At 34.2% G+C, this 23,911-nt stretch overlaps 1 protein-coding gene across 5 annotated transcripts; it reads right to left on the bottom strand.

Moving 5' to 3' along the window:
* Positions 1–6,667: 6,667 nt before the first annotated feature.
* On the bottom strand, positions 6,668–20,491 carry LOC140876456 (geranylgeranyl transferase type-2 subunit beta 1-like). 5 transcript variants are annotated; one of them, XM_073280428.1, is made up of 13 exons: positions 20,338–20,491; positions 19,975–20,211; positions 19,510–19,829; positions 16,819–16,984; positions 16,125–16,210; positions 11,729–11,879; positions 10,198–10,314; positions 9,183–9,249; positions 8,863–9,011; positions 7,653–7,786; positions 7,454–7,552; positions 7,285–7,360; positions 6,668–6,991 (listed from the first exon to the last, which is right to left on the bottom strand). In XM_073280428.1, exons 5-13 carry the CDS (start codon positions 16,176–16,178, stop codon positions 6,897–6,899), a joined length of 942 nt encoding a protein of 313 aa, XP_073136529.1. In that variant the 5' UTR covers positions 16,179–16,210; positions 16,819–16,984; positions 19,510–19,829; positions 19,975–20,211; positions 20,338–20,491; the 3' UTR covers positions 6,668–6,896. The 5 variants fall into 5 exon arrangements, with proteins under 5 accessions (XP_073136529.1, XP_073136526.1, XP_073136527.1 ...); XM_073280425.1 differs by having other exon boundaries at positions 16,849–16,984; XM_073280426.1 differs by having other exon boundaries at positions 16,849–16,984; positions 19,975–20,186; positions 20,338–20,471.
* Positions 20,492–23,911: the final 3,420 nt, after the last annotated feature.

Raw genomic sequence — 23,911 nt, 5'->3', positions numbered from 1 at the left:
GATCAGATAACAGAGACAGACCGGGCCCTGGTATGTAGCACGCTGTGCCGTCGCTTCAGGAGGTGGCTCCCATACCGAGATAACCGTGGAAACACCGGACCCAAATCGATGGAAGTCCATCCACTAACAGGATAGGGTACAACCCTACTAACAGACATCTCGAAGGAGATACAGCAAGATGCAAATGAATGCAGCATAAAATCATGGCATATAAATCATGCGGTCACATAATACATGCATACTCAGTCAGGATATCTCGAACAGTACTTTCGTACCTCAAATACCAGGTAGGCACTACCAGCTCTAAGTCCAAGCCTAAAGTCCGCCTACACAGCGAAAAGATACCACTATCATTACAGTGCTCTAAAAGCCTTAACTAAGCTATTGCATACTCCTAAATATTTATAGGAAGCAAAAGCTATACCTTCGTCCGTCGTTAGCCCTTTGATGTCGATGCCTCCAGAACTTGGGCACAACTCCGCTACGACTATCGAACGCCTCTCCGACCTCCGGACCAAGCCTAAGAAGACTAGAACAGCTCGAATATGACTAGAAATAGAGAGGAAATCCGGAATTGGCAAGGAGAAATGAAATCTCGGCCTTCTATTTATAGACAACGATCGGAGCCTCCGATCCTCGATCGAAACGTCCGAACCTCGATCGGAACGTCCGATCCTGCCATCGGAGCTTCCGAAGATCCTGATCTGCCACGTGTCAAAATATCACTTGTTGACTCCGGATAGGGGTGATCGGAGCCTCCGGTCCTGATCGGAGCTTCCGATCCAGCCACACGTCATGGATGACGTAATATCATCGGTGCCTCCGATCCTCATCGAAGCTTCTGATCCCGATCGGAGCTTCCGATCGTCCCTTCGGAGCTTCCGATCCGTCCAATCCCCAATTTATTTGATTAGCATTAATACTCTAATTACTCAATTAGGGTTCGGGCTACTACAGATACTAATCCAGCTATTATTTCTCCATTTCAGGTTTATCAACAGAGGTGGGAGAAATTAAGTACAAAAAGTGAAATTAACTCTAACACTTGCAGGGTTGATGTTGCAGAGATATATCCAAGGGTATGGCTAAAAAACAATGTCAATCCTAAGGATGTAAAGCTTTGGTATGAATTTGGAGCCTTGGCCTCAGTTTATACAACGTCACCAAGCTTTTCGGAGATATCACAGTTACCCAAATGGATTCAGGAAGCAGTCCAAGAAACATGGGCAAATAACGACCATTTGTCCAGAGAAGATGTGCTTGAATTATATTTCTTTATTGCAGATCCAGAACCAACAGGTAAAGGATCACACGAACCCTTTCATTTCATCAATCTAAGAAGACCTGACATGAATAATCAAAGATTCATTAAGGACCCTATTCCTGAGAAAATACCATTAGTGTCCACTTTTGGAGAAAATAAAATCTCAACCAGAAGGGCATGGGGTATTTGGGTTTGTCTCACCGAGATGGACAATGTCAAGTTTTCGTTCAAATTTTATCAGAATTCTGTGAACGGATCATTCCTGTTAAACACAATGACAGGAAAAACTATGGCTTTTGCGGAAGAACTCTTCGAAAAGAAGAGAAACTTTTTATGGAACAACAAGCTGCCGGGGAGTACAGAGACTCGCCGAAAATTTTGTAACATGGCTCATATCGAAAGATGGTCAGAGAACATCTGCCCAGAGTGTCCCAACCATAAGGAGCCAGAATTCGGAAAAAACTTCAGACCCCGAACGGATCGAAAAGATTTTTTCGAGACAAGCAAAGGTGGACAAGGACCACCAAATATGCGTTTTCACAGGGGCCTACTTCAAAAGCAAAAGATGCCCCGATAACAATAAAGCAGGCATGTGAGAAGAATAAAGCCAAAAGAAAGTGACAGACATGTGATTCCTCCACTAGTAAAAGATGTCATCAATAATGGCATAAAAAATACAAGACAGCTGCCTCCTCCACTAGTAAAAGATGTCATCAATAATGGCATAAAGAAATAAAAGATATCTGTAAGATTTTCTGAAGTTTTTCGGTGAAACTAGTGGAACCTCAGCTATAAATACAAGCGTTCAAGGAAGCTGAAGATATCGATCATTCCCTTCAGTTTTCTTACAAATAAATTATTGTAATATTTCTCTCTCTATTGTATTAAGTTTTCTTTATGTATTACAAGAACAAGGCTACTATGAGCAGGGGCGTACCAACAAGCCAAGCAAGCCCCCAACCTTAAAAGTTTTGTATGGGTATATTTTGGTCCAATTAATAAACAAGCCCATCAAATTTTTTGGTTGAGCAAATTAAATGGGGTTGAAGAGTTCGAGAAAATATAAAATTGTTGAAAGAAAAGAAAATGTTATTCATAAAAAATCTAAACTAGCCCATCGATTCAATTCTCTATTTGGTGAAATAATTTTAAAAAATTAAAGTTCTGCGTGTTTGAAGAAGTATTTATAAAATAATTTTATAAAAATAATTTTTAAATATTTTTATAAAATGTTGTTTTAAAAATAAATATATATTTAGACAAATATTTTATAAAAATATTTTTATAATTTATACGTTAAGCCCTCCCGACAAAATAATCCTAGATACGCCCCTGACTATGAGTAGCTAAACAAGTTGTCTTCTCCTCTTCAAATGAGTTGATTTATGTAATAATATCATGTCTGAATAATTTTTTTAAAGCATCTTGTTCTTTCATGCTCATATTTTATAATTAAATTTACATACCATACGCCTTAAGGTAGAAAACGAATTAAGGTTGTGTTGGGTGTCGTTGAAGGAGCTTGTGCAGAAACCATCTGTTGCGACTGCGTGGTTGGAGTGTGAGGAGCACTTCGTAAAACTCGGCAGGTATGACCCGACGACATTTTGGTCAAAGAGGTATTTAAATTTATTTCATCTTACGGAAGCATGCTGGACCCTAATTCGGAGTATATCGGCTGAAAACCTTGCGTAACTGATAGTCTTGCATGGCCGGGACTGGTTCGATAGGTTAACAATGCCACGTACAAAGGATTAGTTGCTAAATAATATTTAATTCAAAAATGAAGACCACTAGGGAGTTGAAATAAAAAAAATTGTGGTTAGGGAGTTAAAATAAAGTTTGAAGGGTTGGTAGGGATTTTTAAATTATTTACCTTTTTTCTATAGTATTAAATATATAGTTCAATTTTTTTTTTATATTTAACAGAAAATTTTTTTCTTTCTTTTTTGCACTATTATATATTTATTAATTAAGTATTGAAAAACGTGCATTTGTTTTCTGACTGAATTAAATAAAAATAAAATAGAAAATTTGCTTACAAAATGATTTTGTGAAAAACGAACACGTACACAAACATATATATATTAGTAACAGAGCACACGTATTACGTGTGTAATATTATATACAAATATTATGATTTGTGTGTATATAATATAATATTTATTTTTTAAAATATTTGATTTTAATATATGAATTTTTTTTCAATTTGATAATTTTATGGGTTTTTAAAAAAAATGAAATAAAAATAAGCATACCAAGAGACCACTAAAGTGCTATTAATTTATATATGGTATAGATATTCATTCATGACAGATATATGAATATCCAATATTGTGTTTATATAATTTTTTAAATTTAGTTGAGCTAGGGCTGCTTTTGATGAAAGCTGCAATGAGATAATAATAGACTGTGTTTGGATCAAGAAGTTATATGATGAATTATTTATTTATTTTTACAAAATTCTTTTATAGTTTTTTTATGTGTTTAAATTGGTCTTGTATGCTTTTAAAAGCACTTAATTAATCTAAAATAACTAGTTTTCTAAATACTCAAATTTATAGTTTTTCAAGTGCTTTTCTAAATAACTTAAATTTAGAAATTGCTATATACAAAAAATATTACAACTTTTTTAAAACTGCAATTTTGGTCCTGTATGTTTGTCACTTTGCGATTTCGGTCCTCTATATTTTCATATTTCAGTTTTAGTCCTGCATGTTTCGATTTTTGGCAATTTCAGCCCTTTTTCTTAAAAAATGCTTACGTGACATTATACACGTCAGCTCCACATCAATACTATAATGGTGCCATATCAATGTCACATCGAAAAAAAGACTAAAATTACCAAAAAAATAAAGATAGCGGATTAAAACATGAAAACATTGAGGACAAAAATCGCAAAGTGTTGTACCTACATGACCAAAAAAGCAATTTTCCCTAAAAAAAAGTTTAAAAAAATGCATTTTTTTTATCCAAACAGGCTGGAAGCTAGCTAGGACCCTATATTAAGAATTTAGACTACTCCAGAATGGTAAAGTTCAACCCAACTTAAGGGTATTACCCTAATAGATCTAATGGCTCGTGATTTGCCACATCGATAATATATCATTAATTACGTCCATGTGTAGAGAGGTTAATGAGACGCTTCCTTTAGGGTAATACCCAAATCATACATATGAGGGTCTACATCTCAACACATATATGCATCATTAATATTATAGTACTAACATGACAAATCATGTGTTGTTAGATATCTTATTAGGATAATACCCTTAAATGTAAGTTGAGTTGAACTAAATCGTATAGAGATATGAACCATTAAATGCATGATTCGGATATTACCCTTACTGTAAGCCTCGAGAACATCTATTAATGGTATTTTGAAAAACCATTGGACTCCTTGGTACAAATTATATTCATGGATAATAATAATAATTAATCCAATAAGGATACTATAATATTATACCTAATATTTCTATCCTTATGCCATCTCCAACCACAAACGTATTTTGGTGTAAGTTTTGGCATCTAGGACTGAAATGATCTTGGCATAATTAATTTTAACCATTCAATTAATGGAAGGATTGACTCGAAGAAATTTTTGAAATGTTTCGGCTTAAACCGAAAACATCAAACCATATTAGACCGAACCAGGAAAAAGGTCAAATATATGCTACTGAGCTAAGAATTTACCTTACATTAGGCATGAAAATACTTTTTTGTTTGTATTATATTTTTAATTATATCAAGTGAATTAATACATTAAATAACACATAAACAGACACATTTTAAGAATAAATGAATAAATATTCTAAGTTATAAAAATCATAAGCTTCAAATTTACAAATTGTGATAGGTGAAACTTTTAACGATAGCTTCTTAGTTGCAAAGAAAAGAAGAGTACATGACCTATTTAAGTTCAACGCCTTTAGGATTTTTTTTTGTCGAAAAATGATACTATTAAGTTTTTATGATTTAAAATAAAATTTATAACATAAAAAATTACAATTTTAACTAAAAATTTGTGCTTTTCACGTTTTCCGCTCCTTTTTACGTTTAATTAATGTTGTCAACCAAAAGATTATCTATTTTTTCGCTTTTTGCCCAAAATGAAGCTTTTCTCGATTCGTCGTGCTTAATCGCGATTTGCCCGTGTTTTTTCATGTTTTTTAGAACTATATTTTCCACAAATTTCTGCGGCTTGTAGACGCCTGAGTACAGAAGGTAAAATTAGCAATTTAGTCATTTATGTTGATTTATTTTTGGTTTTATTAATGTTGTCATGTTTTAAAAAATGCACAATTTTTTTTGGATTTCATCATCCTGTGTCGTCAGAACTCATAAGAGCCGCCGGGTTTACTTAGTTGGCATAAGAAGTTGCCTACCTTGTACCTATTAATTATTATGTGACATAAGTTGAATACTACTGCACATAAGCAAAATTATTAACTTTAAAAAAAACATAATATATATATATATATATATATATATTCAAGTACTCATCTATTATGTCCACCATCATGTCCACCAATGATGTGGCACTATTCTATTGGATGTGATAAAGATGTGATAAACTGTAGGTCCAATAGAATAGTGTCATTGGTGGGCATGGTGGTGGGCATGATAGATGAGCACTTGAAAAAAACTATATATATATATATATAATATTGATTTTCTGAACCCTAAAGTGCAGGGTTTTTATGAGCGACTACAGAAATCTAGTAGTGTATAAGTCAAGTGTTCAATACTTGACTTAAAATATACTACCAGGTTTTTGTGACAACCATCACGAAAACCCTATACCCTAAGTACAGGAATCAAAATTATATAAATACATAATGTGCAGGAATTTCATTTACGTCATACAAATATTCACACAATTCTTGAACTTGGTTACTATTTAAAAGGATATAATACGATTTGGAGGTTTGTTATTTAAAAAGGATAGAATGCCGACCACTTCGACTATGTTTTGTTTGTGTATAGATTTCTTGGACTTTATTATGTAAGAGGGGAGAATACGATTTGCACCATTTGGAGGTTCGACACTTTCGACTTCGACTGCTTCAATTAAGTTTTTGTGTGTGAAAATTTATTTAAGATAAATGATTCACGTATTTTTAATTTATATTGTGTGTGAAAATTTATTTAAGATAAATGATTCACGTATTTTTAATTTATATATATATAAATTAAAAATATGTTAATCATTTATCTTAAATAAATTTTCACAATATATATATACATATATATATATATAAATAAAAGTTTGCTAATGTGGAACCCAGATTATATTACATGATAATTGATTGATGTCAAACAGACATCTTATGCCAAGCTGCGAACTAAGCAAAACATGTTAGCTCTATTGAGTTTCAAAAACTAGAGATGATATCCAAAAAATAAAAAAAGAGCCCGATTTATTGTACATTTTCTAAAACATGATAGTACAGAAGATCAAAATAAAAATATGTTAACATATAAGACTAAATTGCTAATTTTCCATAGTTTAAAAAAAAATTTCTAAAAGTAAATTAGCAAACTCGTCACACAGCACGAGTCTCACAATAATATGTCTAAAATATCAGTCGGCCAAGTAAACTTGCAAATAAGAGAATGAAGCATTGCTCGTTTATTTGAGAAGGAAAATTCTGTTGACTACCTCTACAGGTAATGCGTAAGCAGGATCTATTGCTTTCAATCCTGGGTATTCAAGAAGGGAGAGACCTGCAATCACCACACAAAAAAATGTTGGACATGTCGGAAAGTTCTAGAAGGATGTCAAGTTTATGTTCATGGATTTTCATCAAGAAATTAAATTATGTAAAACATCTTACAAAATGAGAGCCATTGATTTAAAACTCGGGCAATGTTAAAAAAATTTGAAGGTTTTTAGACAATATTTGAAATACATCCCAAACCTCTTTCAAAGTTGAATCCAGGGACAAATCAAAATTTTAATCAGAGGTGCATTAGTTCAAATCCATTTACATCCGACGGCAAAACGATGCAGGTCTTACCAGCAACGCCAAAGTAGGTATGGAAGACGTCGACAGCATCATCTGGCCTATCTGAAATTCCTCCGTTCTCTTTATCCTATATAATTAAAGGCAATTGAAAATCCTTACCAGCATGATCCCATCAAATGAAAATCCAAACCAAAACTGCCTTGTCAGAATAAAAACTAACCTGACAGTCCAAGATGAACTGGACAAGCTTGTTCTTGTCAATCCAGTGAACTCTATCAATCATGATTAAGCTAGAAAGGACCCACCATGAATAGCAGACCTGGGTTGATAATTAGCAGAATTTTAAAAAAGAATCATTATCTTTAAATGAAATAGTTCTCAACTAAGATTAAGAATACAAAATGGAAGCAATAACTAACATCAGGAAGCTTCTCGGGACGCCCATTTAGACCTCCAGATTTTACTTGTCGCTCACACAACCACCATCCAAGCAGGTCCTTATCGACATGATGTAGAGCACCAGTAATTGCTAGAGCTCCCACGCAACAGAAAACTGCAATTGCAGTTCAATGGCATGACAAAAAACAACTATCATATCACCCCTCTCCAGTTTTTCTCGACTAAGCCACACAAAAGAAAAGTGAAAAACTATATATTCTTATTCCTTGGTTTTAACCAAACACTTGAATGGGAAGATGACTTCTCAGTTCTTTTCCCTCCAATCAAATAGGCAATAATGTTTTCCCAATTAGTGACAAACAGCTGATGCGACAACTATGGCTTTCCAACTGTCTGGTACAAACAATTGTTATTATCAGCCTCGCTCAGATTCCTTTTAAATGAATAGAAATCTTAGTTTTAGTTCAACATACAGTTTTCGGGTTAATTAACATGAATTTTCAGTAAAGCATTTTGTAAAACACCAGAACTTATTAAACTACACCTATCTCTTCTGGTCAAACAATCACAGAAATTCTATCCACATAATTGAAATATGGCTTAGGCCAAAGCTGTAATAACTATACATGAGCTGAGTCGCCCATTGAAGGCAGTCGATTCTTTAGACAAAGACTCCGTTATCTCCTCTTTCAGATGGTAAATATTTCTCAGAACATACAGTGTGAATCAAACCCATGTTTGAATTGAGATACTAATGCAAGTTCTTCCCTTCCAAATCAGAGATTCATATCTGAACGAGGCTGACAATAAGTTCTTCCAAAATTGACTATTTGTAAGAGCCATAATGGTAGACTAAGTGCTCGAAAGAAAATATTAAAGAAGTTACCTCATCAGCTATATAAGGGAGCTTGGTGCACCACGAAATGTCCCGACACAATTATAGGGAACAATTACTTATTTAGGATGTACATTCCATTAGAGATTGGATTTAGCAATTGGAAACTCAAAATCATCTTCCATTTAATTAGGATACTTATGACTGGTAAAATACCTCTCTTTTAAACTTCTGCTTTTTATCAACTTACTCAACATAATTCACATAAAGTCCTAGACACATTCCGAAGTCATAAAGCAAAAACTGAAAATGACCCAAATATGAAATATGCACGTATTTACTTAGTAACTAGAACAGATCATATGTAAATGTAACCACTCAAGACATGAACATACTTTGCCCAGCATGGGATTCTGCTCCAGGTGTGCATCCGAATCCACCATCCAAATTTTTGCAACTTACAATGTACTTTACAGCTGTTTCCACATTGATTTTGTCCAAGCGATTTAATAATGCGAGAGAACATAGAGCAATATAAGAAAACCTAAAGAAAGCGTTAGCTTGCTTTTGTATTTCATTGGAGTATATAATGTATCAGCACCAAATGTATGTGTCCTTATCATACAACTTAGAAGTGTTAGAAATAAAAGAATATATTACACAAAAAGGGAATAAAATGTCCAAAAGCATCAGAATGAAGAAAGAGAAGGTATACCTTGTATCAACTTCTCCCCACATGTCTCCAGAAAAGGATCCATCCTCATTTTGTAGGCCAGCAATATCTAGCTTACAAATGTAAGTCTATACTTGACACTCAGAAACAAAAGCAAAACACACTCAAAGCTTGGAGATTTTTTTACTTCCTCTCCTGGATTTTGAGTCGCAGTATTGATATTGATACATCGATGAAGTGTTTGATATAAACTGGCATTAACAACAGTTCAGAATGCTTGGACAGAATGTAAAATGTCAAACAGTAACGCTACGAGGCAACATCATAACTGAGTAACTGACACTTATTTATGGCCTATGGTATCTGTCCACTGTTTATAACATAAGGAGTAACAAACCATATTTTCAACAACCTCAGATCATGCAGTTAATAGAGCCATATAACTAACAAAGATTATGTTACGGACCTGTAATTGGTGGGCCTAAATCCAAATAGCCCAATAGTCTTAGAAGAGTCTAGAAAGAGGGTATTAAATAAATATGTGAGGAAGGAGAGTTAGGAGGCATTCAATTCATTTTCTTTGTTGAGTGTTAACTAGCGTGTGCTAGGGACTAGCTTTGGCTAGGGACAGAGTTCTATCTCTGGGAGTTTCTTTCTATTTTCAGTGTAATTCATTCCTTATTATATATATGAAATTGTGGTTGTAACAGATTACATGTGTTGCCAATTGCAAGTTAACTTATCTCTGTGAATTGCAAAGGACAATAATTTTAGAAAAATAATTAGTTGCAGATGAAGATGATTATGGTTCTCACAAAGCACATTGTTATACTTATAAAGCCAATTAGCCAGTGCTGAACCTTAAGAACCATCTCTATTAATGGAAGATTAAGATTTCATGTAACAAGCACCAATAGGGTGCCTCCCACATGCTTCAAAAAGATATTAGCTATATATAATGTGTGCAAATCATAACGGGATTTAGCAAAAGAAATGTAGCCATCAATGAGATACTCAAGAATTATTGTAAAACAGAAAGCTCGGATTTGAAGGATACAGTTGGAGACCTTCTTGGTGTCAAGAATGTCTATCTTGTCAAATAGAGCCAAAACCTGAATAGCACTTAGGGTATACAATACATGAGGGTCATGTCCAATGTTACCACCAAACCCTCCTGCATAGGACAACAAACGTCAAGGGAGATTAAAATAATAATCATATATGAGGAAGAAAGAGCAGCCAAATTTCTTTTTTTTAGAATAAAAGATTTTTTCCCACTGAACTTATTTGACTTGTTTGATGTCTCTACCTGAAAAGTATGCAATATGCATCAATGTATTTATATAGAGTGCATAGCCACATGCTCAAAATGTCTTAGATGCATGTTAAGATGTCTCGGCTGGATAGAGTTCCTCGGAGTATCATATATGTACTTGGACAATCCTCCCTCCTTGATCTAAATTTTGGGTTTGAATCCATGTTTATAATCTTAACATGATATCAGAGCCCAGGTCCACCGTTATTTGTTAAACTATTTCAGCCACTTTTTAATGTCTCCACACTCCAAATGTTCATTTTTTTGCTAGAGAGAGTGTGTTAAGATGTCTCATATCGGCTAGATAGGGGTTCCTGCGAGTTTCATTTAAGGACTTGGACAATCCTCCCACCTCAAGTAAGCTTTTGGGGTTGAGTTAGGTTCAAATTTATAATCTTAACAATACATACATAAGATCATCTAACAACCTGGAGCTCAAAACTTGATGTCATCCTAATGGACATACAATGTGCCTTACCATATGGCAGCTCAGCATGTCTTCGAATCACTTGAGTGGGGTTTGACTTTCAAATGGGGGCAGGGGGCTTGATTCCGAAGTCCCTCTTTATGTCCTATAGTAGGACATCTAGTTTTAAGTTCCAGATCGTTAGATGATCTTATGTATGGCCGTTCAAACCGAGATGCATTTGTATGTGGTCATATACAAATGATGAGCATCATTCTAGAATATGTATATCTATGTATGTATCTAAGACATGTTAAGCATGTGTTATGCACTTTGTATGTCCTTTAGAATGAGTGAGTAGAATTGTTAATTTGGGTTTGGCTAAAAAATACGGGTTGGGTTGTGCTTTTGCCTTTTGGCGGCTCGTTTGAGCCGCGGGCCAAAGCGAGGGGCTCCCGCCAATTTTATTTTATTTTTTACAATTTTTCAATTATAATATAATTATTATCTTTAATAATTTATGCATGATTGATAAGTTTTGAATGATTTATATCATTTGAAACGATTCATATATGATTGATAAGCTTTGAAGACTTATATGATTTATAATATTTTATTTATAATTGATTAATTTTGAAAAAATATATTATTTATATATTGTTAAAAAAATAAGTGATTATGGATTTTTTTTCTTTTTCTTAACAAATTGTTAAAAAAAATTTCATAATCACTTATTTTTTAAGGTTGCAAACATTACCTAAGTTGTAAGAATGAACAGCCAAAGTCTAAAAAAACATAATTTTCCCAGCTGAACTTATTTGACTTGTCTCTACTTATAATGATATAACATAATACTGTATCACTAACCAGATTCATCTTGGCACTGCATAACCCATGATACAACCTCATCTTGATCAACTGCATCCAACTTCCCCATTATATCAAGAGCGGTCAATCCCCAATAAGCACCATTTAGTCTAAGGTGCTCCATTACCACTGACTCAAAGCTATTCTTTTTCTGGGGATAATGGGTGCTAGACTTAATTAAAACACAAATCAAAAGTAAACATCACAACATAATGACAAGCATTGTGTTTTTTTAACGCAATTAATTAATTTCCTGAAACGAGAAACTTATTAAATACTAATGTCTAGCAAACGGTTAACATCATGAAGACGAGCTTAATCTATGTAAAATATAAGCAGTTTACAAAAGAATATCTTAATCCTCGAACATCGTGAAATAACTTCAGGTAAATACCCTGATTAAGGCTACATATAATACAATCCAAAGATCAAGCTCAACATCAGATTTTACACCTGGAGCTCAAGCTTAATCAAAGCTCAATAATATGGGAACAGGTCAGACAAGGAATTTCTAATATGCTGATCATTTTAACAATCATCCATGTACCATATGTTGATTGTTTGAAGCTCAAAATTTGCATTTCTTTAGGAAATAGTTTTCCAGCTGATAGCCATGGGAATTTCACCACTTGCCAATCCCTAAAGCTTCCTCCATACTTTGATCGGCTTCATTCGAAAAAAAACTAATAATTCTTAGATTTAATTTATTCTGTTCTAAGTTCTTCACAAAAAGATTGAATGAGAATTGGGGGTGGCTTATATCAGTGTCTAGGTATTTTCAGAGTGAGTGACCATGTCCCCATCCATGTACCTATTCTCAGTAGGACAAACAAGTTTGTCACTGACCAGTCCACCTGGTCAGAAGTGTCTTTACTTAAAAAAGGCTCGACAATGCCTATGTAAGGTCCAAAAGTCCACTAGTTCACTCACGAATATTTTTTAAAAAAAATGAATTATATGATTTAAACAATTTTATGTGGCTTATTTATGAAATTTAAAAGTTATGTTTAATATATGTGGCTTATTTATGAAATTTAAAAGTCCACTAGTTCAGGTTTGGGATTAATTTTGGATTGAGGGTAACGAGGCTAGCCTTCGAACGAGGTTTAAGGAAAATATTTCATTTTTATTTTAAGCTTAATGTTGGTGCAGTTTTATTTTAAGTTAAGGGGAGAAAAATTTTATAAGTTAGTGTTTGCGACTAATGAGCCGACTTTCAAAGCCCAATAGTTACAAACTTGTAGGCGCCAAAAAATATCTTCCCATTTACTAGTTCAAAAGTTGCACCAAAGGCAGGTAGGAACCTCCGTGCTCGTCCGTTTGAGGCTAGAATCGCTACCAAAGTGTCGATTATCCCCAATCTACAACGATCAGGCAAGTTTCAAGCACTTCTGAAACCACCATTAAAGAATAATAGGTATTTTGATATGAAAAACCTGCATATTGATGTGTATATGTATGTACATTGCATTTATTTGGAAGATCATGATGCAATACTGTGAAACGTGAAGCATTCTTGATGTTTTACGTAAAGATTTTCCGAGTTTTGAGGCATAGGAGGTTTAAACCACAGAATTTTGGTGTGTGATTTATGCGAGGTTTTGAATCAAAATTTTGAAAGTTGATGATAGGTGTCGATTTTACATGTCTAAGTGTGTCATTTTGAGTCCATTATTGTATAGTTTTTGTTGTGTCGACTCCGTTTTCATGTTTATTTTATTGTTTATACATTTGGGTCATTACTCATTTGAATGTGTTTATTTATAGGTAAAACTGACAAAAGACAAGATTTGAATATGGTGGAATGAAAAGTTTGGGCAGAAGAATTCATGGTGCGTGATTTGCTGAAAAATAATAAAGCTGAAAAAAAATGGTATTCATGCCTAGGCAGAAGAAATTACCGGCCAGGAGAGATCAGAAAAGATTGAAAACGATAAAGACAGAAGGCCATCCGCCTAGACGGAATACGTGAGATACAACAGCATGAAAATAAGGACGCACCGAGGCGCAAATTTCTTGCGCCCGGGCGCGACACGCGAACTGAAAAAGGAAAATTTTTGTGCGGAAAGGAAAAATGAAGGAAAACTTGGACTCTTGGAATATATAAAATACTGAGAATTAGGTTGGAAAAAGGGACTTTTCAGCCGCCGCCAGGGGAGAAAAGAAGACAGACGAGCCGTGAAGAACTCGAGAAGAACTCGAGAAGGAACAACAACCACAAAAATTAGTTTTTATCTTTTCTCCTTTTTTCTTTGTTGGGATTTATCCTACCCCAAAACAATTATGTTTTGATTTCTTTTTTAAGATTGAATTGATTTTTAAGCATTCTTGATTATGTTATTGTGTTTATTGAATCTTTGGAGTGTGATAAACTTCGAAATGATTTTATATGTTATAATTGACACCAAAAGGTGATTTTATAATATGATAGAGTAACATAATCCATGGATCTACAACAAACATATAAGGTTGGGTACATGTTGATAGTCATAGTCCAATAGGTCGAAACCTAGAGGATTCCACGGTTCATTAATGCGATTGCAATTGTGAAATAACACGAGGACACTTGGTTGCTACATTTTGTCAATTAGATTAATATAGCTCGACAGAATATATTGAAAGATTAAGGAATCCCTTGAAAAACATGGCTTAAGAATTGAAATTTAATCGTTACAGAAGATTAAGGGGTAGGTGAACTCACAAGTTTCATTTACATGTTATATTTGGCTTAATTATGAGGTGAACAAACAAGTAGATTTTATTTTGATAAGCTTTAGCGACCAAAACCATTCTATAATTTAGAAAGAATCAAAGAACACAATATCTAATTTTTAGTACATATAAAAAAAACACACTATCTCTGTAGCAAGTTTCTATCTTTTAGATGTTTACAGGCCCTGCGACCACAGCGGCAGAAGAAAACAAATACCCTTCTTTAAGAGCTCAACCCCGATTCGAAAAAAGATTTTTTTGCGTTGAATTCAAGCTTCAGAGCTCTTTCGCACCGGCGCCAACCGGCCTGGAAACCCCAGGCAGATCGTCTCGCACTTGGGCGCGCAGTTTTTTTCGCGCCCTACGCTGGGGAGCGAAAAATTTTCGCCCCAGCGAGCTGGGTTGTCTCGAGATTTTCAGCACGTGTTTTTGAAGTTTAAAATTCATGTTTATGATATTTTAAGGTGTTTTAAGTATTTTTAAGAGTTTCTATGAAAAAAGTTTCAGGTTTTGATGTCAAGAACGGAAGGAACGGTTCACGTGGATCGGTTTAGCTATGTATTGCATTTATATGCTATATTTCTTCACGAAAGCTATGTTATTTCAAGAAATCTTATGAAATGTTAGAGGCGTTCTTGCTTTTATTTCATTTTAGCATGCATGATTTTGAGCACGAAATATTTAAAGAGAATGAACTGAGAAAGTTTTATGATGAGAAAATATGACGAAGTCTATGATAATGTTTCAATGATACATGATAAAATATTTTAATGTTGAATGTGTTCTTGTGGTGGCAGTACAAGACTGGTACTCAGGGATGAGCTCCAGAGGGGCCCTCCCAAGGAATGAATGTTCACATATTGGCTAAAGCCATAATGGACAATACAGAGATGGTGCGCATATTGGCCAAGGCTAGTAAGGACGGTACATCTATATGCTTATTGTACAACGACCGTGATCACGGGAACTCCATGTGCTCATAAGATGTGGTTACCACAATTGCGTGTACTTCATCACCCAAAATGAGAAGTTTTAAGTTATGTTTTAGTCACGCCAATGCATTATCTTTTATTATGTATAAGTGTGTATCTATATGTTTGTTAAGTCTTTAGACTCATTATGCTTGAATGGTGTAGGTGATGATAAAATTAATTATGTTAATTGACGAGTATGTGGAAGGAAAGGAAGCGGAGTAGACGGTCAGACGAGAAGAAGATGCACGAGCGCGCTGTCAGATGAACTTCCTTGTTTTGTTCTTCGTTAGAATGTATTTGCTGAGCAATAGTTTATTTCCATGGTTGTTGATAAAAACCTTTTATTTTGATGTGAAGTTTGATGACCATTTTAACTGTGCACATTTGAAATGAAAGTTCAAAGTTTTCCGCATTTGTATTTAAATAATTAAGTATGTTTTGTGTAGCGTCCTCTTGAGTTTGAGGACGTTACAGCCTATAGCTTGCTATCTTGCAAATCATTATTACGCAGAACCAAAAAAAATATGTCAAATATTGTTATATGTTATAAACTTGAAATAATTTGACAGCAAACTTTCATAGCATAATTTTCAGAAATCCAAAAAGAACCATATATTTTATAAGACACGGGATACATCCACAATTTTAATATCTTAAATAATTCAGGCATTAAGCATTGCAGTTCATAATATATTGAAAATGAGGCATACCTTTTCAACTGATAAAATGTACCTAGCATGGTTTTCAATGTTGAGCTCTCCCATTTGTCAATGAACGAAATAATCAATCTTTGCACCTAAAAGCACATCAAAATAACATTTTAAAATCATAATAGGGAAAATCTGCAGAAGTTCAAGCACGAAGTAGTAGTGTCCTATCTTCTTATGGAGTGTGATGCCAGACAGAGAATGTGGTGATAAAATAAGCTGGGCAAAGATTTTCAACTGTTTAAAATCATGAAGTTAAAATTCATGGTACATGCTATAAAACAGCAGAAAATCTCGAAGAGTTCTAAATAAATCTGGCATACCTAGAAACCGGCACATTTTCGTCCATAACAATTATCTACTAGAATGATTAAATGCCCAGACGATGCAAAGAAATGAACTTTTTTTCTTTTATTTTCTGCAACCTTTTCTAGCCTTAGAAAGTGCTTGTATTTCGATAAACGGATCTTATGCGTATATGTGCTGAAGAATCAAACCGAATACCGGAATTAAGAAAGAAGAAGCATTGTTGGCATTTAAATTTGTTGCGTGCTCCTCCCAATTTAGAAATCCCTTCTCAAAAATCTCCCACACACTCTCTCTCAGGCCGAAATCTTCTGAATGAAATCAATTACAAAATTTTACGTGCAACGCCACTCGCTACCATGAAAAAAGTACCAAGTAGTAAAATCCTTACGACAAGCTGAGGAAAGGAGAGGAAACATACGGCGGCGACGCACTGCGGGAGGACAGATATAGAATCTAAGAGGTAGATGCAAAACAGCAGATGGGGGTTAATACGTAGAGGCGGCGGAGGCGAACCGCTGTGAAAAGTCCTCTTTCTCCGGAGTTCAAACGATTCCCTTGGGCAAAGTAGGTAGTCTAATGAAATTTTGTTTGAATAAATTTTTTTTTGTATAATAATTTATTTAACTATTTATAAGTGAAGCAAACATACAAATAAGTGTGTGCTACTTTGCAAACTTTTTGGACACCAAAAATATTTGATTCAAATTTAAAATTAGTGATTTTGAGGAAATCTCGAACATATTCTAATTTTGTTATACCAAACTTGAGTAAATTATTTTTTTCACTAGATTCCAAGCAGATTTTAATAATCTATCAATATAATATAATTATACATTAAATATATTTCTATGAATGAAAATTTATTTTCATGTAATAATTCAAATATCTCACGAACAGGTTTAATTTTTCAGGCCATAGAGAAACTCCAATTCGAACCAAATTCAATAAAAAAAAAATTTTAATTATTCAAGCTTCAGATCGAACTTGAATTTGAATATCTCAGTAATTCGAGTCCTAAAATTTTCTTGGTATTCGGCGCAATTTAGTTTATTTACACACACGTACCCAAGCATGCATTTTATAAAATAAAACATCAACATCCTCAACTTGGTATTGCAATAATTTTCCTTCAGCATAACATCAACTAGCTAATTTATTTAAATGATTGATATATTTTAAGAAAAATTATTATATTTTTTGTTTACACCTTTTTTTTAAAAAAAAAATCTTGTAAAATAACTTTAAAACATGTGCTAAAAACAAAAGCCAAACAAAAACTTAAGATTAAAAATCATAAATCAATATAAACAAAATTTATATTATGAAATTTCTTTTTGGCACATAACCTTACACAGAACTTCAAAAACTAAAACAAAAACAAAACAAGATTTTCAATTTAATGAAAACTTATGTCCGAGCATAGATTGGTTTTATGTTTGAGAAAAATAATTAAGCGTCTTGATTGTGCAACCTTAGCCAATGCTTGTGTTGGTAAAACTAACAAAATGAGTATTATTTATGCAGTTGTTTAATATATTTTAGTCTTATAATTTTTTATTTTAATATAATTTTTTTTTGGGTCCAAACAAAGAAAGGCTTAATGAGCATGAATTACTTTTAGACAGTGTTCAGTTTTATTTTCACTCTTAGGTTCGCAAATTCCCTTCGTTTTTAATAGAGATGTAAATGAGTCGAGCCGAACAGTATCGGGCTCGGGCTTGGGCTTGGGCTCGGGCTCGACTCGTTTGGCATATATAAGGGCTCGAGCTCGGCTTGATCTCAAACCGAGCTTTTATCATAAGGCTCGGGCTCGGCTTGTTTGGTATATATATCGGCTCAGGCTTGGCTTGGGCTCGGCTCATTTATCATATTAAACGAGTCTGTCTCGAGTTTGGCTCGTTAAGCGAGCTCATTAAGCAGGCTTGTTAGCGAGCTCGTTAAGCAGGCTCGTTATCTGGCTCGTTAAATGAGCTCGTTTTCTGGCTCGTTAAGTGAGCTCGTTTTCGAGCTCATAAGCGCAAATACAATATAATACATCTCTATAAATTAATTATAAGCAAAAATTAAATTTTTCGTACATAAAATAAAAATGGCAAACCTAATAACAAAAAGAACATCCCTAAAATATCATATCAAACTTTCAAATAACATATAAAATAACATCAACATAACATCATAAAATTTCACAATGCAGAATAGAAAAAGCCATTAGAAAAAAAATTGCAAAATTATCTCTAATAAAAACTTTCCAACAAAGTCCATAAAAAAAATTAAGGGTTTCTCAATTCATCAAAAAGCAAGAATATATTTAAATTCAAAAAACAAATGAATTTCACCACTTCAAAGACAATGAGCATTGTGAGCAATGCCTTTACGTGAAATGAATCTCTTTAAGTCGTGAAGTTTTCTTTTACATACAAGTACAAAAATTCAAAAGGTTAAACATAAATAATTTAATTTAATTTATTATATGGATACAAAAATCTATTATACAGTTTCATACATGCATATAAAATCTGGATGACAAAAGATAGACATAGTAAAATTTTTCGAGTAAGAAGATGAAATGTTTTTTTACTTCAATAATATGTGTGTGTATACATGTATACAGACAATAAAACCTTTCAAGAAATAGATCTTTTCGATCTTTATGCATAATTCAACACATTAAGCTTAAATGAGCTATTTAAGAAGACTTTTGAACTTCTAATTTCAAGGGAAAAAAAAGTTATAAATTAAACACATTTAACTCAATATTAAAATGTTAGTTAAACACACAGATACATAGTTCTAATCACCTAATTAACTCGGTTTCATCGTCAGTTTGTGATTATATTACACACACAGATGCATAATGCAAAAGGTTGGCCAAATTTCAGTCATTTCGCAGTTCCCTTTTCAGCTCTACTCGTAATTCTTTTCCATTCGAAGAACACAAAAACGAAATGATTACTTTTGAAGCGGTAAAACCCAGAAGATATTAACACAAAAAAATGGCAAAAAACAGCAAAATGTAAGTGAATTCTAAAGATTGACCAGTAAAAAGGTAAGAGCAGAAAAGCTGGAATACGAGGCTTACCCCTTGCAAATGGTGTCAAACTGAAGCTTAAAATCAGGGCTTCAAATCCAGTGAGGGAAGGAGAGACAAAAAAAGGTAGGCCCAGTCTCGTCTCGTACAGCAAATGGTGTCAAAATAATTCAGCGAACAGAGCGCGATTGGGCAGAAACAACCATCAAAACCAGCTATCCATGGCTCAAATCGAATCTACGGGAGGGAGACGGATTTGGGGATAAGTGATGAATTACGAAGTTGTCGTCCGTTTGACTCGATTTTAACTTTATGGACTATGGTGGATAACTACAAGCCCGTTATCACTTTTTGGCCTGCAAAGGAAATAGCTGGAAAAGGAAACCCGCTTCGATCAGGTATAGGGAATCACGATTTGTACAGTGCACGAGACTAGGCGATGTAACTACCATTCTGTCCCTCGCCCTTCATAATTATTCATCAAAAAACCAGTGTATCAGAGGGGGGAAAATTTACCGTTCTGTGCGGCAAAAGTTGGATCCAAGATCTTATCGTTCGCGTTTGATCTGGAATCTTCTCTTCAACTACAAGTAAGAAAAACTTTGCAAAAAAGTTCCCTGCTCATCGAAATGAAATTAGAACACTATCGTGCGGCGTCGTTATTCGTCAATCCACTTGGTGCCGGAAAATGGATATTGAACAACTTCAGCACTTCGGAGCTTCAAGTGCTGAAGATTAAAAAAACACTTAGATCTGGAATTTAAATAATAGATTAGAGAGTCGAAAAATTATTCAACGAATTTACAACACGAAAATGAAAGAACACAAATTAGATCTGGCATTTACATGAAAATTAACGCCCCAAAAGAAAAATCTTACCTTTGTCGGCGAAAAAGATGGTGTTTCATACCCCAACAAATGAAGTTCACGCTGATTGACAATGAACCAGAGCTGAATTACAAAGTGGGTATTGTATTTGGTAATTTCTAAATTCTAGATGAAGGCAGGGGAATTTTGATAATGTGAAAACGTATATAAATTTTATCTACCAAATAAAAAAAATACCAAACAGATAGTTTTTATCATCGTTAATAACAGGGGAACTTGGTGAAAAATTCCTACACACAAACACAATTTCAGGTATCTAAGTAAGAATTATTTGTTCTGCACTCCCTAATTCTCACTCCCCTGTTTCATTTTTTTAGTAATTTCTCTATTTTAATTTATTTTATATACATTAATGATAATATAATACTATTTCTCTTAAATATTATTTTACTTTTCCTTTGTTTCTCTTTCCTCTCTCTTCTTCTTTCATGCTTCTTCTCCTCCTCTTTCACGGCTGAAAACAAAAATCTCTATCCCAAATCATCCACCGGCCGACTTGGCCAACAACCAGCGAAGTTGACTCCATTTGAATGCCTTTGTGTCACTTCAAACTCAGGATAGCTTCGCCTCGTCTCTCCTCCTACCTCCACTTCTCTCCGATCCCTAATATTCACCGTAGCTCGCCACCGTCGTCGTAGTCACTCGCCATTAATCTCTTTCAACTCGGGTTGCTCTATTTCTGAATTTTTATGTTGTTATGTGATTGTGTTCTTATTAATTTGTAAAGTAGGATTTTGGATTGCCAGTTGGTGTAGAAAATGGGATATACGGTTATGATATTGGTATTTGAGATTAGGGGTGCAAACGAGTCGAGCCGAGTCGAGTATCACACTACTCGAGCTCGAGCTCGACTCATATTTAACTACTCGAGCTCGAGCTTGATCGAGTAGTTAATTTCGTACTCGAGCTCGAGCTCGTCTATATCTCGAGCTACTCGAGCTCGAGCTCGAGCTCAAAAATTATATATAATTATATATAAATATATATAAATAAAAAATTATATGAATAAATAAATAAATAAAATATTATATACATTATATTTATATATATATTTATATTAAATTTTATATTTATATGTGTTTTCGAGTAGCTCGCGAGCTACTCGAGCACATATATTTCGAGCTCGATGGTATGTTTTCGAGCTCGAGCTCGAGCTCGGTCAAATCGAGCTCGAGTCGAGTTTTGACCGAGCTACTCACGAGCTACTCACGAGTATCTCGGCTCGTTTGCACCCCTATTTGAGATATCGATTATTGAGACTAATCATTTTAGGGCGAGGGACATACTCTCACACTGTTTTTTTTTTTTTTTGAATGGTGTGCGATGTGGTAATGAGTGGGGAATGATTATTCGGTTGATTGTAGAGCTTTTCCGGTGTCTTGCGAATTGGGTTTTATTTAATGGTAGATAACGTGATATCTATATGCATTTTATGCTTACGCAGCATGCTTAGGCTGTGGTTTTATTTTTTTAAATTGTAAATCTTTGTTGGCTCATTGCAATTTTTCAATAAAATTGCTATGTTGATTGTTAAGTGATGTGAAGTTTTCTTAACAGTTCAAACTTTATTTATCAATGATTTTTTGGGGAAAAATAAGGTATAGACTGTTCAAACTAAAAAATCTTTTTTTTGGCTTAATTGTATTTTTTTTGCTTTGTTACCGTGAAAATTGTTTATCATATTTATGGCATGCTGTTTTATTTTTTTGATTTAGAAATGATTCGAAAAAGAGTAGGATAAGGAAGTAATGTAGATATGCAGATATGTATTATTTCCTATTGGTGTGAGATCTCATTGGTTTCTATTTATGTGGAGTAATGAAAAAGGAAATTTGTGCTGAGAAACTCAATAAACAGTGCATATGACAGGACAAGTGCGAGAAAGTTTTTAAGTATTGCATTATTGTACTTTCGTCATTATGTGATGCAATTAGTTTACTATTACAATAATTTAATTTGTGTCCAGATTGAATTTTGTTAGGATACTTGAGGATTTTCAAGGATATTGACTTTGCCAATTACAACGTGGGATTCCCAAAGTGTAGAAACCAAGGGACTAGTTCGGATTGTGATGTGTTTACATGCTTATGGACGGAGTGCTTTGCTGGTGATGACCCTTTTACATGAAATTGTCGGACTGATTTCAACATAGACGGCACAAGGGCACACGTTGCTGCAACCATACTAAATGACGAATATGGGTTGATGAAAATGGATTCATGAAAATGAGAATGGAGTGGACAATTAGTTTTGGTGTATTTTGTACTGTATTTTGATCGGATGGATAACTGTCTTGATGAAGTTTGTACTGTATTTTGGCGGAATGGATGTGTAATTTCCATTTATTGAATCGCTAATATGTGTCGGTTGTGGTTGTTAATACTTATAAATTGATTGCGTCACACTTTTATACAAAATTTGACCAAAAAAAAATGATACTTCACATAACCAATGTTATACTACATTTACCTTTTAATGTACCACGAGTCAATACAACGGGTACTAAGTTTCTGACCTAGCACCAAAATATTATACCAAGTTAAACTAATTTTATATTACACTTGTCTAATATTGTACTACAAGTTAATACAGCTAGTACTATGTTTTTTAATACACACCAACACCACCATGGTAAAAAGTATGAAAGATGTACCAAATTTTGTTAGAGTAGGTGCCCGTCGAGCAAATGTGTTGGCCGATGGTCCTTGAGAGAACTCTTATATGACAATCTTTATTTTAATAAAATTTGACATTATTTAATTTGGAAAATCTTTATCTGTATACCCATGCAAGCTGCATAGATAAAACCCTTGAATATACAAATAGTAAAAAGAATATGAGATGGTCATGTGATGACTATCATAAAACTCATATTTGGAATACTGTATATTCTAAACTGTTCCTAGTCGATTCAGCCGCCATAAAGAAGGATAAAGGCCGCTCGAGCTTGAGACTAGTATTTGCGATGTGAGTACCATGTTTCATTGGTAGGGGACATGGAGATGCCCAAGCATGCAAATAGGTGCTCCTTGTAGAGTGCACTGAACAACCCTCCCTAAAGGACTTTCCAAGTGGTTCTCACTTATCGAGTGGAGAAGTCCTAGTTTATGGTTGTACATCATTAGTCCTTATGACCCGGGACAACATGGAGACTCTATATTCTAGTGCTTCACTTTGACTTGTTTACCGACTCCACTGGGGTCATCAGGTGGCAATGTTGGGTGTTGTGAAGAAACATATAGGAGTCGATGCATTGTAGTCGGGGATTCACCACATACCTACGGGTATGGATATCCTATGTGATCTCATGCATACGTAGCTTGAAATCTCTGATCAGAGTAGGTGGTAATTAAGAAAGGGGTTTGTTGAATTACACCTTCGATGCAACTACGGCATGACATATAGTTATCGATTCAATGACAACTCTCGATACACCAATGGTTGTCGAATCGGTCAGGATATATGAGTTGAAGGGTCCGTATTGTACGCTAACCATAATTGATTGGTTCTTGCAGGCACTATCATTTGATAACTAGGGAGTCATGTAAGCGATGATGCTAGACGT

This window comes from Henckelia pumila, chromosome 1 (genome assembly GCF_033568475.1).
Source record: "Henckelia pumila isolate YLH828 chromosome 1, ASM3356847v2, whole genome shotgun sequence".
In the NCBI taxonomy this organism is placed as follows: Eukaryota; Viridiplantae; Streptophyta; class Magnoliopsida; order Lamiales; family Gesneriaceae; genus Henckelia; species Henckelia pumila.
Note: the sequence above shows the minus strand (reverse complement) of the source record. Positions and strands in the feature narration are given on the sequence as shown.